Source organism: Cibotium barometz, chromosome 48 (assembly GCF_041138505.1).
Source record: "Cibotium barometz isolate CiBa-2024 chromosome 48, ASM4113850v1, whole genome shotgun sequence".
Taxonomy (NCBI): Eukaryota; Viridiplantae; Streptophyta; class Polypodiopsida; order Cyatheales; family Cibotiaceae; genus Cibotium; species Cibotium barometz.
In genome coordinates, this window is record NC_141093.1 from 32,725,792 (window position 1) to 32,739,581 (window position 13,790).

General features: G+C 40.8%; 2 protein-coding genes across 2 annotated transcripts; both read right to left on the reverse strand.

Moving 5' to 3' along the window:
• Positions 1 to 2,795: 2,795 nt before the first annotated feature.
• Positions 2,796 to 4,324, reverse strand: LOC147611086 (GDSL esterase/lipase At1g28580-like). The gene has a single exon (XM_086785333.1). The coding sequence runs from the start codon at positions 4,322 to 4,324 to the stop codon at positions 2,888 to 2,890; it is 1,437 nt and encodes a 478-aa protein (XP_086641459.1). The 3' UTR covers positions 2,796 to 2,887.
• Positions 4,325 to 9,660: 5,336 nt separating this feature from the next.
• On the reverse strand, positions 9,661 to 12,979 carry LOC147611087 (BTB/POZ domain-containing protein At4g08455-like). The gene is made up of 2 exons (XM_086785736.1): positions 12,317 to 12,979; positions 9,661 to 10,750 (listed from the first exon to the last, which is right to left on the reverse strand). The coding sequence occupies exons 1-2, from the start codon at positions 12,935 to 12,937 to the stop codon at positions 10,295 to 10,297; spliced, it is 1,077 nt and encodes a 358-aa protein (XP_086641862.1). The 5' UTR covers positions 12,938 to 12,979; the 3' UTR covers positions 9,661 to 10,294.
• Between the last annotated feature and the right edge of the window lie 811 nt (positions 12,980 to 13,790).

Here is a 13,790-nt window from a genome sequence, read left to right on the forward strand (position 1 = left end):
CTATATGTTGATTTCCCTTGCAAGTGGCTGTGGAATTCAGTTCTGCGCTCATGGACTAAAAGGAAAAGGGGAAATGTGATCGGACGTATGCATAATATTAGTTCGAGTGGTGGTGAGCAATATTACTTACGCATATTACTTACTGTGTGTGCAAAGGTTGTAAATCTTTTGAGGATTTACAAACGGTGAATGGACATTTATATCCCTGTTTTAAGGCTGCGATGAGGAGTGGTATATGTGTCTCCAAGAAGCTGCATTTTAGAAAATAGGATTCTAGCTGCGTCAATTGTTTGTCATTATAATGGTTTTTTGTGAGCCTATATCCCCTGAACACCTTTGGAATAAATTCTCTATCGAGCTTTTAGATGATTTTTTCCATTCCTTGCAGTAGAGAGGGTGTGCAGATATTAGTGTTTGTCATTCTATAACAGCTCTATTGAAAATGCAAGACCTCCTACAATAGTATGGAAAGCGGTTGCATGATTTTGAAGGGTTGCATGTTCCTAATAGATCAAGTGTTGCCAGTGTCAACAATGGTTTACTGATGGAAGAGATGATGTTTGATTCTGTTTAGCAGGTTGATTTGTCCGTTTCCATGGAAAGGAGTCTAAATAGTTGTCAATCAAGAGCATTTGACACTATCCTTGATGCTATTTCTTTAAACCAGGGTGGTGTTTTTTTCCTTGATGGACCAGGTGGATCAGGCAAAACCTATCTTTATAATGCCTTGCTATCACCATTACGTGGAGAGAATCAAGTTGCATTGGCATGTGCATCGTCTGGAATAGCTGCATTGTTACTTTCAAATAGTCGTACATCGCACTCACGCTTTAAAATTCCATTGGTGCTCAATGCTTCTAACACATGTGGAATCAAAGCTAACAGCCCATTAGCGGAGGTGTTGAAGCTTGCAAGGCTAATTATTTGGGATGAGGCTCCAATGATGCATCGGTACGTATATGAAGCACTAGACACGACATTGAAAGACATTATGGAGAGTGATACAGTGTTTGGTGGGAAAGTTATGCTCTTTGGTGGTGACTTTAGGCAAATCTTACCGGTTGTGCCAAAGGGATCGCTTGAGGACATTGTTGATGCAACATTATGCCGGTCACATATTTGGAGATATGTGAATGTTCTAAAGCTTACCCAAAACATGCTTATGATTGTATAGAACAAGAATTTATCAAATGGACATTACAAATTGGAGACAGCTCTATAGGCCATCCAAAAAATGAAGGCAGAGTGGTAATACCACCACGAATGTTGATCCATGGGAACTCCATTTTGCGTTTAGTAGAATGGGTATACAAAGATCTTCAGAGGGTGGAGGAATATGAATGCTTCTTTAAAGATCGTGCTATACTTGCACCACAAAATCTAGAGGTTGATGAGGTTAATGAACTAGCCTTGAGTGAATTGCCTGGTCTTGAAAGAGAATACCTCAGTGCTAATTCGGTTGCTTCTTCCAAGAATGACGCAATATTGTACCCAACTAAGTACTTGAACAATTTAAACTTGGGTGGTGGTTACCCTCCTCATCGCTTGATTTTAAAGATTAATGCTCCTATCATGCTGCTCCGTAATTTGGATCCTCGGCGGGGACTTTGTAATGGTACCAGATTAATATGCAAGCTATGCTTAGAGACCTCTCTCTTAAAAGGTAAACTTCAACTTATAAGTCTCTATCTCATTCTTACATGTAAGAAGCATTTATTTTAGAGTAAGCACACATTACCACATATCTCCATCTATTAAAATTAAAATTTAATTAATTAGAATTATGTGTGTTATGTTTATATATATATATATATATATAGGTATATGTGTCTAGATATAATAAAATAAAATATTATTTATAATGTATATTTGTGTGTGTGTGAGAGAGAGAGAGAGAGAGAGAGAGAGAATTTCTATTATGTGAGTGTATGCGGGAAGAGAAAGTGTGTTTGTATTAGTACATGTGTGCGAGTGCGAGAGACATAGTTTTTGAACATTAGAGAGAGAAAGAGAGAGTGTGTGTGGGTATTTGAGAGAGAGAAAGAGAGAGGGTGTGTATGAGAGAAAGAGAGAGAGAGGGTGCATGTGTATGAGAGAGAGAGACAGTGTATGTGTTTGTGGGCTAAGGATACATTTTAGCGCCTAAGGCTTGTCTTATGTACACACTGGTTGCTACACCTTCCGAACGGAAAACCAACACCAAATCTTTCTCTCTCTCTTTCTCTCTACCAAATTTCACAACTGCACAAGAAATGTGATTACACATGTTACATCATTTGCAAACATTCTCTTCATTGATACAGAGATATCTATAAATGTAGTCTCTAGCATTTATAAGCTGTTATATCAATAGCTTGTTCTCTACCTTTTGGGCATAGATTTAATTTACATCCTGATTCATGCCATTTGGAAAACCTCCTTGTAGACAACATTGGTTGTGAAGACTTCGGTTGAACCTTCTATGTTGCTTTCCTATTCCATATAATGTTTTACACACACTTTCACTACATCAGATAATCTAACACGTGACATAGCAACGTACAACTGTTCATGTGTGAATACTTGTGTGGCCAGGTGAAGTCCCAATACACTCAATGTTTGTCCTTGGGACTTATTTATTCACATACCAAAGGCTAACCTTATAGGAAATTGTCTCCTTCTCATGTCAAAAGGCAATTGCAACATAGTAGGTATGAATGTTATCCTGGGAATAAAGACCCTGTCTCTAATGTTTGTACCTGCAATGATTTCTGCTTCTATCCGTTAACAAAAATACTTGGAATAAAAATTAACGGTTTGGTGATGTGTAAAAAATTCATTTCCCAGCATACGCGTTAACAAAAATACTTGCTCTCTCCTCTGCGCTTTTACAAGGAGAGAGCAAATGCTAATTGCAGCGCGTGGTGAGAAAGTTGGGGAAGGGCGTGGCGAAGTTGGCGTCAGTAAGGAAGAGGTTCATCAAGGCACCGTGCATGGCGTCGGTCATGTGGATGCCGTCCCAGCTCACGTAGTTCTGGGGGTTGGGACAAGCTTTGCTGTCGAGCTTGGCCGGCACCTGCACGGGGGATGTCGGAATAGTGGAGGTGGCGGCGGCAGCGGGGCGGGGAGGGGGATTTAAGAGCAGCGCGAGGCCGGCGGCGTAGCAGGGCTCTTGGATGTTGGTGAAGTTGTAGTAGGATGCGTGGTCGATAATGTGAAGGTAGGCCTTGGACGTATCGAAGAAGACGATCTCGGCGTCCCGGTGCCTCTTGGCCGCCTCCGCCACGACCGCCCGCAGCATCTGGTTGTGGCTATCACTGATGGCGCTCACCTCCTTCACGCAGCCATGCTCGTCGTGCTTCGACGTGTTGAGCATCTTGAGATAGAGGGCCACGCAGCCCATGGGAAATTCTCCCTGCACCACCACCCGTTGTACACCGCTGCTGAGGATCTCCTCCAGAGAGCTAGAAATCTTGTCCACCACGGGCGCAATGAGATTGGCCACCACCCTGTGCGGCTTCCGGGCGCGGAGGGCGTAGTTGTAGTCGTTGCCGCCGATCTCTCCCAAGTATACCAGCGCATTTCTGAGATCCACACCCGCTACATCACCCCTGAACCACGCGATCTGGGCTCCAAGGGAGTCGTTGGTGATGGACGTCACGTTGGCCAGCTGCTGAAGAATGCCCACGTCTAGGGCGGTGGCCCCGCCCACGGCGAAGTTCTCGCTGGCGGTGTTGGGGTGGTAAAAGTGTGGTGGCAGCAGTGGTACGTTGAGGGCCTCGCAGAGGAAGTCCACCATCAGCCGCCCGTCGCTGAACCGCCCTGAAGGGTGCCTGAAAAAGGTGCTGCCGTAAGGGGGCTGGGTGGCTGGTAGCAAGAGCGGCCTGCCGCTCCTAACGGCGTTACCGGTGTCGGAAGTGGAGTCCCCGAAGCCCAGGACGGGGGAGAAGCCGCGGCATATTGCTGGACAGCCAGCGAATAACTCAGTAAGGCGCCCTGCGCAGCTCGCAGGGAGCACAGCGAGCGCCATAGCCAAGCAGCAGGCTACTTCGCAAACGCGAGCCATGTTGCAGATGTCTAACAGGCGGAAAGGCCGGATGTAGCCGTCTTTGAGGAGCTGAGATGCAGATGTCGCTGCTTCTGCACGGGCTGGTGAGCTAGTGCAAGACAATGCTGCATGAGCTGTACTGCACTCTCCAGAACTCCCGAGTCCCACCACGTGAGAGAACTGTAGTCCCACTACGTGAGACCGTACAGCTCCTATTTGTTTATGCAATGTGCTCCCGTGGCTAAAACAAGAACCGGTTGGTTTCAACATAGAATTATCTTCTGGAAAAAAAAACATGCCTGGTTTCTCTAGGAATTAGGCTATGTTTTGTAAACACAATATACAATTTCAAGTGACTTCATACATACATATCTTAAAAATATATCCATGTTTCACATAGATTTATAATAAGAACAAATATCATTATAATGTAGCATACAGATAAGAAAAAAAAACCAATATTACAGATTTTAAAAAATACATCACACGAAAATTTATATAAGTCAATAATATATATATCCATATAAGTCATCAATCTAAGTCAACACTGTCAAAATCAACAAATTGAAGTCTTCTCCTACAAGAAGGATCATTCATCTGTCTCGTAATACACTCTATATTGTAAGACGATGATCTGTCCCCACTTGCTCTATTGTTGATGAATGAAAAGAACCTGTACAAAAACAATACAATGATAAATAAAATTTCAAAAAAAATATATAATAAAAAAAACATAATCAAGATTACCTCGTGCAATAGAACACTGAGTGGATGGTAGATGAGGAGCTCTAGTATAAAACTCATAATACTAACGATGATGATAGTTGTAAGACACAGCCAACTATCTCTCTCTGATAAATAAATACCCCCCTCTTCATCTAGGATACTAATTCCGTACAACTCTCACTAAGTGCAGTGAGGTGGATATCTGCCCCGATTGCATTCAAAAGTTATGTGGAAAATATAGGAATGAATTTTTATCACTTCCAAGAATTGAATCTACACTGAAATATTGCTTAGACTCACCAGGCATTGTATCCAAAGCTATCTTATTCATAATATCCACTTGATTGTTTATCGGAGCAAGAATGGCACGCTCACTAAAGTATGAAGCATATGTTGTAGTGATTGCCAATTCGGAGTATACCCAATGTACCAAGTCTTTAAGGGGGGTCGATCTTTGCAAGACTATATTATTTTGTAGTGCCACCATCGGATTCCCATCACTACAATCCACTCCATTCCCAATATTCATAACCCACTGTTTAAACTCATTGCATCCATTACTATTGCTTGATTGAATATGCATATTTTCAATCAACTTTAGAACGTTGATAGAGTTCCATAAAAAGGAACGACACAATACTGCATTAACAATATCCTCACGTCTCCCCTTCATAATAACAGGCAAGATTTGTCTAAAATCTTCCCCTAGTAATATAACCTTTTCACCAAATGGCTTATCTGAGAACAATACATCTTGTAAGGTCCTATCCAATGCTTCAAAAGCATAATGATGAATCGTTGGAGCCTCATCCTAAATAATGAGCTTACAAACTCTCAAAACCTCTACAAGTTGTCCATGTACACAGATTTTACAAGTTGAAAAATTATTTAGCTCCAGAGATTTCTTGAATCTAGAATGTGCAGTACGTTCATTCGCGAAGAGCAGAGAAGTTTAATACATGACGATACAGTGGCCAGAGCAACATGCCTTTGTCCACGTAATCGCGCAAGAAAGTAATTATACAAATGTCTTGCTCGACCCCCCTGAACCATCCAGATAAAAAATGTCACATGCATCTGTGCAACTGCACGCATTAGAGCTTCGAAAGCAATACACTGGCTATCTGTTAATGTTGACTCCATAGCACTTGACAAGTTTGATTGTTTGAGAATATCAAAAGCTCTCTCCTCCAAAAGCAATCGGTTTTTCCACCCAAGACTTCATAAAACTAGTTTCGTTTAGTTCATGCATTCCTTCAAAATCTGCCAATGTCTGTCTCTGAGCACAAAGAATTTCTTCTAAATGCAGCAGTGCATGAGTTTCAGCCGATTGTTTAATATCAATAAACTGACACCTGCTTCTTAATAATTGGAATAGAAAATATTATATCATTGCTTCTCAAAATCTCTTCCACAATATTCCTGGATAGGAAGGCTCACAAAACAACAATATAGTACCAATGAGACATCTCAACTGTGAGGCATTTTGCATCGATGATGCTTCCTCCATACATGCAACCCATTCAAAATCATCTTCCAGTATCCCTCTATAAATGCAAGCTGCCTTGAAGGAAGGATAGACGTAACCATTGAGAGAATGCAAATCTTCAAATGACTTGATCCTTTGCATATTGTCAGAAGTAGGCGAATATAGTATGTCTCACCTTGCTGAAGGAGCCACAAAGTACATGTGTCCTATAGTATTTCCAACTTTTCTTTTAGTCCATTTCTTCAACATGAAGTTCCAAACCCATTGTTAAGGATAGATATTTTACATGTAATAGTCTCAAGGAACTCCTCCTATGGAAAAACAAAGAAATTCCTTTTATGGAAATACGGTCAATTGATACAAGATAGTAGTTGAAAAATAATATAAAGTACCAAATGAGTTTTAGAAGTATACTTTTCCTTGGTTGTTATCTACACACTTTTTTGCAAAAAAGTTTTGATTCTTGAGTTTCGCTTTGACAACACCTTAACTTAAAATGCTATAAATATAAAATAAAAATTTGTTCGTGTAGACAAATCATTGGCACATGTTTCATATGTTAAAGATGTAACTTTTTTCATACTTCTTCTAGGAAGAGAGGCTATTACATTTACATATTTTAAGCTATTTTTAAAATTTCATAAATGTACCAAGTGCATGTTTTTTCTTAATGAGTGTAGATACATACTAAATAAGCACAATGAATAATTTCTTACCTTTTTGAGTTTATTTAACTTTCAATTCTTAAAATTTTGAAAATCAATCTTGAGTAATTTGAAGCCACTTCATGACTCAATTATAAGAGTACTGATGTGTTAAATAGACTTGACTTAAGGTTGAGCAAGTAAAGGTCCTTTCTTCAAGAGGTCAACTCCACTATTGGTGAACCAATTGCTTTATGTGCTTTTAATGTAGGAATCATAATGGGATCTTAGGTCATTTTTTCTAGTTGAAGCCACTTTTATGGCTCATAAGATTAGTGTCATGTTAAATAGACTTGGCTTCAAGGTGAAGCAAGTCAAGTTCCCTTTTTCAAGCGATCAAACTCCCCAACGAATTGGTGAATCAATTACTATATGTGTTTTTTTGACTTGCCAATGTAGGAATCATAATGGGGCCCTATTGTAAGTTCAATAATGTGAGCTTCCTCCTCTACTAAGGTTCCTTCAATGAGACTTTCTCTCGCTTGAGTGGAGTGGGACTAAGTGGATGCCATGGAGATGAATAGGGTGTGGAGATGAATAGGGTGTGGATCATGGAGGCTCATTTTATTGGCCCAAAGATGAATTGCATGCACACAATATGGTGCTTAATCAAAATGTTTCATGTTAGTTCAATGGATATTATACTTGAGACAAAACCAACTTGTTAAATTGTCCACATGCTTAAAATAAAAAGGATCGTCATACATTTAGCCCATTAGTTTAATGAAACACGTGTAGTTGTTTGCATGATTTTGTATGCACTATATTCCACCTAGCTTGTTCAAAGCCTCCATGTGTTAAACCTTCATGGAATAATTATTGATCAAAATATTTCATTCACAAGATCCCTCGTATCTAGTTTGTATTCAAGAGAAGAACCTTCCTAATTCAATTTCAAATTTTCTATCACACCCAATATAGGACCCATGTGCTAGAACATTCTCCATGGCATTTCACACACTTGAATCGAAAGGCAATTCATGCATGCATCAAACTTAAATTCATAATAGCGCTTAAAGAATACTTATTGCATTACATGGCAGCCTAGCCTAATTCATGATTATAAGAATATCCTTTGATTAGTAGCTCTTACATTATATTTAGAGATCATATCAATAATTTATTGGCGTCCATACTTGTGAATGGTAGTCCATATCATGGCCACCTTATTCATCCATAACAAAACTCTTCTTTTGAAAAAATCAATTGTACATGTAGATTTCTACAAGACAAAATCTCATTCTCTTCACTCATAGTTACATCATCACTTCTTAATTTTCTTGCTTCACCCTGTGAATGGGTTTCCCTTTTCCAAATGAGTTGCAACAAGAAGAGACTTAATTTCCTAAAACTCTCTGAATGGAGTTGCAACCCTAAAACCCTCCTCTACCTCAAGCTCTTCAAGAAATTGGATGTAGTTATCAACATGAAATGGCTTCAAGCCACAAAATAGTTTTTCGACACAATAGTCACATGCATGAGAACTAGGCCTGAAATTTGCAACCTTGTCCTAAGCTTCAAAATTTTCAAAATTGAAGACCTAGGTGCTATCTTGACCTTCATTTGAAGCCACTATTAAAGAAAATTTTCTTTTGTGGCCTTTATTTGCAAGCTTCTTTTTAGTGGAAGCCTTCACCCAAAATGGCTTTGATGCCCATTGCAACGTTCAAGTTTCAAGCTTGGTGAGAACCAACAAAAACCTTTAAATGAGTATGGCCAATCGAATTTGATGGATATCTTGCTCTTCATGGAATGCATTTATAGTAGCTCTACTATTTGTGCATATCCAATAACCAAACAAAGAACTTCTAATGATGAGAGCCTTGGGCTTCGTGATGATTGGAGAACGAAAAACGATTTAGCTCATTTAATGTGTTTTGCTCTTGCTATTGCAATGAAGAACCGTCTTGTAGCAAAAGAGGAATCCACCAAAGCAGCCTCTTCAAAGGAAAAGTAGCTTGTCATTAAAAAACACTTTTTTATTATTCCATTTTTTGCTATTAGACCGATTGTCATTTATTATGTGTTTTCAGGAATGTTTGACTTTAGTTAAATCTTTGTATTCTCCAATCCAACCAACTCAGTATTCCATGCGGCATTTTAACAGTCAGTTTTGTGACTTTTAGGGGCTTTTGTATAGCTTCCATTTTTCTTTGGAGTGCCTTTTTTTTTGGGGTCAATTCCGTGCATCTAAATTCCACCCCAAACTTCTTATGAATTTTGATCCAATGTTTACCAAGTAAAATTAAAATGTGGAAGATACAGGCAAAAGCATGAGAATGAGAGAGAGAAAGAGAGAGAGAGAGGAGTAAACAATAACAAAACCATTGTAAACATGCATATGCACGTGAACAGGGGGGTGAAAAATAGGGACATCCAAACACACACCACACTAAAACTAAAAAGAATGTGGGCTTACAAGCTCCCCATGTTTTGTTTTCTAACATCCTAACCACTCAAAATCCAGAAAATACAACGGCTATTACTTAACACAGCACAGATCTTCTCATGATCTTCTGGCCCCTTGTGAAGATGTAAAAGAATAATACTACTAAACCGAGGCATAAACACATTTCTACTCGTACAATGACCAGACTATCTATGAACTAGTCTTTAGTTATATAATGTGAGGCATTCTTATCATATCCATGGCAGGCTGCAGTATGTATCTACAAGTATCACACAAGTATATTTGCAAATCTTGACAAAAGACGCATGTGATGAAACAAAAAAACCAACCCACTAACAATGTACAATTTATGTCATGACATTTTCAGTAGAATAGGACCACCAGCAGGGTGGGTACACCAGCAGGGTGGGTACAGCAACACTTACCTTGCATGAACAGGTAAGCATTTGTCCTGCCCTCCCAAGCACTTACCCTTGGTAAGCTCACCTTACAAAAAGGGATGGAGTTTTTTATGTGAGCCGAAACTCACAGCAGACCATGTGATTAAAAAAGCCCAACAAAATAATGCATCCATTGAGACCTCAATCACCATTGTTTGTGTAATATGCTGATCCATATGCATGTAAGAAAACACAGGGCAGCCAGATCTACAAAAATACAGCCTTGTCCACACTTACCCTTGCACTTGCAACATTCTTTACATGACAGCCTTGTTTGTGCCTTGATTCTTCCCAGCAGATCCAAAACCAGCCATCAATTGAAGACTTCATAGCTGCCACCCCACCTAATCCCCTTGATCATCCACCAATTAAGGAATCAAAAACCATCCAAACCTATTCAGAACCACACAATAACCCACCCAATCACAGCATCTCTAATCAGCCCTGCAGAGTTACGTGCTAAGAGCACAATCAGACTACTCCAAAAAACATACACAATCATTGAGCCAGACTTTTCACCCTTTGCTTTGCTAAGTAAGCCTCAAATATCTCCACAACCAGCTTTGCATCTCTGTTTACCAGATCTTGGTACTCGTTCTTTGCAGGAAGTTCTTGGATATTTTCCATGATGGTACTTAGTGCAGCTTCCTTCAAGGTCTTAGCCCCATGTAGGCTGGCATATTCAAAGTTGGACAATGCGTTCCCACTGTTCACCTTTGAGATCATGTACCGTTCGCACACGGACTTCAGCTGATTCACATTGTACTTCTCAGCCAGCGCCAGCAGATCAAATGCACATTCATCCAAAGACTCGGGGTATATTTCAGCTGTATACAGGTAGTGTATGAAAAGTCTCAAAACTTCATAGGCAAAGTCGGTGATCTTGATGGTGTTGGTCCTGCTTTCTTCCATTTTAATCTCCAGCATAGCCTTGAAAACTGAAGATCGACTTATCTGAATGCCCAAAAAAAAAGAAGTTTTCAGAAGCAGAGAGCACCTAAATAAAAAGGGAAAACAAAGGCTTTCAAAAATCCAGTAGGGTGCTATTTCTCCCACAAAAAGAACCAAAGGAATGAAAGGTTTTGTTCCTCCTATCAAAAAATTTGCCTTATCAACCATAGTCTGCCCCTATTCTATGGGCCAGTGTCTTCCATGACTTTAGTACTCCACTTCCTTGATGTTTCACCCTTATGCATACCCATAGCTTACTAATCACTAAATGGCCATCTTTCCTACCTTTTAGGAACTTACACTTGTCTAGCACTAGCCATATACTCATGGGAAGATGGATGAGTATCACATTTTCCTTCAAACTTGTTGTAAGAAATTCATGTCCCTAGGGTGCACGTATCATGGTATCTAGTTTCATGTTTCCCCGCTTTTAGGTGGAGAAATGGCGTTCCCCTGCAACTATGGTGCATCCCCAACCCCCTCCCCTTTCGGCATTCACTCTCCACCTTCTAGCACATAAAGCTTAGCCCAGAAGCAGGCTAAAAATGCAGCGCATAATAATGCAAAAAAGAAGCTGAAGAATACCAGTTTACTATCAGATTGCAGCAGTATCATTGCATTCTAGCAGGTTCAAATCACAGATGATTGTTAGCTCGTAAAAGGTGAAACATTTGTTCTAAGAGCTTTGACCCTGGGCTTTGGAGTCTGGACAGCCGGGACCCGGTATGTGAATTGTTATGGTGAACCTGTCAGACTCCACCTATTTTATCAGTTCTTTCCTTCCTGCCTAAATGACAGCAGTGACTGGGAAAAAATTCTAATTCCTTATGTTTCTGCAAGACTACGAGATGAGATGCAACCATCAAGAGGTAGGGAATGACCTGCAGCCAGCCATTCCCAGCCAGGACCGGCTAGGTGGGAACCAAGCCTGTTCCTGCTGATGGTCGTTCCAAACCACCATATGCTGGTGGTAAAAGATATAGGAACATGTGGGCACGGTGGGGGACAATGACAAGTACTGTGGTAGAAGCATTTGTTCTTTAATCACAATTTATGCATGATATCATGCATCATCCCCAGTCATTAGATGCATGTGTCATGCTAAGTTGCTAGTTAGGGTTAGTGGTTAATCAAAACTAGCAACCCATGTTGTGAGCCCTAAATTAAGAGACAAAAGAGGTTATTAGTGCAAGGCAGTCAGATCAGGCAACCGTAGACTGCCCACACCAATTGTGAATGTATCATCCCCCAGTCATTAGATGCATGATATCATGCATCATCCCCAGTCATTAGATGCATGTGTCATGCTAAGTTGCTCGTTAGGGTTAGTGGTTAATCAAAACTAGCAACCCATGTTATGAGCCCTAAATTAAGAGACAAAAGAGGTTATTAGTGCAAGGCAGTCAGATCAGGCAACCGTAGACTGCCCACACCAATTGTGAATGTAATTAATGCTACGTGCAATTTAACGCAAAGCTGTCCAGCTCGGTTGGCTTCACCTTTTCTATGAACTAGACCGCCCATCTCCATATAAAAGAACCCCATACATACATGGATTGAAAAGCTTACCAAAACAGCACGGTGAGCCCTAATTTTGGATCCATCAGAGCATTCCAGCACAATGTCAGCACAGTCTTCATCCATGGCCTCGGGCGCCCAAGCTTTCAGGAAGGCGATGCGGGCATGGAGCTCCTCGATCTCCTTCTTCAGAGCCTCCTCTGTTTCTGAAGCTTCATCATAACACTCACGGCAGGTCCCCGCTGTGCGTGGAGTGTAGTTCTCCTTGCAGGAAAGGCAGGCCATGGATCTGTTCAGTTGACTCTGATGCTGATGGTCTTGCTGTTGCTGTTGTTGATTATGGCGGTAGTGGTGGTGCAGGATATGGCGATCCAACTGCGAAAACTCATAGTGATCGCTGAGCAGGTCCATGTCTTCTTCCTGGTGGGCTCCCTGTTCTTCTTCTTCTCCTTCCCCTGCAGATGCAGAGGTCTCCTGATCTTCGTCTTCCTCTTCCCCTTCTTCTTCATTGTGGTGGCTTTGCTGATGGTAGGTCATCTCGCTGGCTATGGCGATGGCCGGCTGCAGGCATTCGGGCACCCACTCCGCCCAATCGAGGGGCGAAGAGGAGCGGGATGGGGACGAAGAAGAAGACGACGACTGAGAGTAGGGGTAAGAGGCGTAGCTGAGCATGGATGATTGTAACGCTATGAACGAAATGAATGAATTGCACTTATCTCTATCCACACTTGAGGCCTTATGTTCACACATTTGGAACTAGACAGCATGATACATAGAAATGCTAATGGTGGACATTTGGATATCATGGGCACTAGACATAATACTCTTTTATTAATTATGTCCAATTATTGATCATGATGATACCCTGGTATGTTTAACTTGGAAAACAATTGAAATGCTTCATAAAGAAGATTGAAAATGATGTTACTTTGTATTTGAGTAGGAATAAATATGAAGAATTATCAGATGAGTGATTTTGTTCATTGTTCCTCATAATATGTAGTTGAAACCTTGGTGGTGTCTACTGCTAAAGTCATAGATTCCACTTTATATAGGTAGAAATCGGTAATCCATTTCTTCCTTAGTTAGTTAGTGGGAATCAACAAGCTAGCTTGAGTTCTCGTTTGTTGGATATCAATGCTCCATCGTCATATTATTGTACTGTCCACGTATTGGCTGGCTCTTGTTTGTACGACCCCCATTATGGGGAGTAGTCATGGTTGAGTAGCTCGAGCACCTGACATCCCTATATTCTCACAGGAAGGTGGCTAGATAGTTTAAAGATGGCTTGGAGTAGTCATGGTTGAGTAGCACCTGACATCCCTATATTCTCACAAGAAGGTGGCTAGATAGTTTAAAGATGGCAACTGCCAAACAGGGTACATGTTACACTGGACTATTATCTCATAACAATCCACACATGGAGTAGGCTGACTTTACTCTTAGACACCATGTCCTGACATTGCAAGGCTCGAATGGGGCGCCCAAGATGAGCCCAGATAGGCGTGAGAGTTGGGTTAACTGG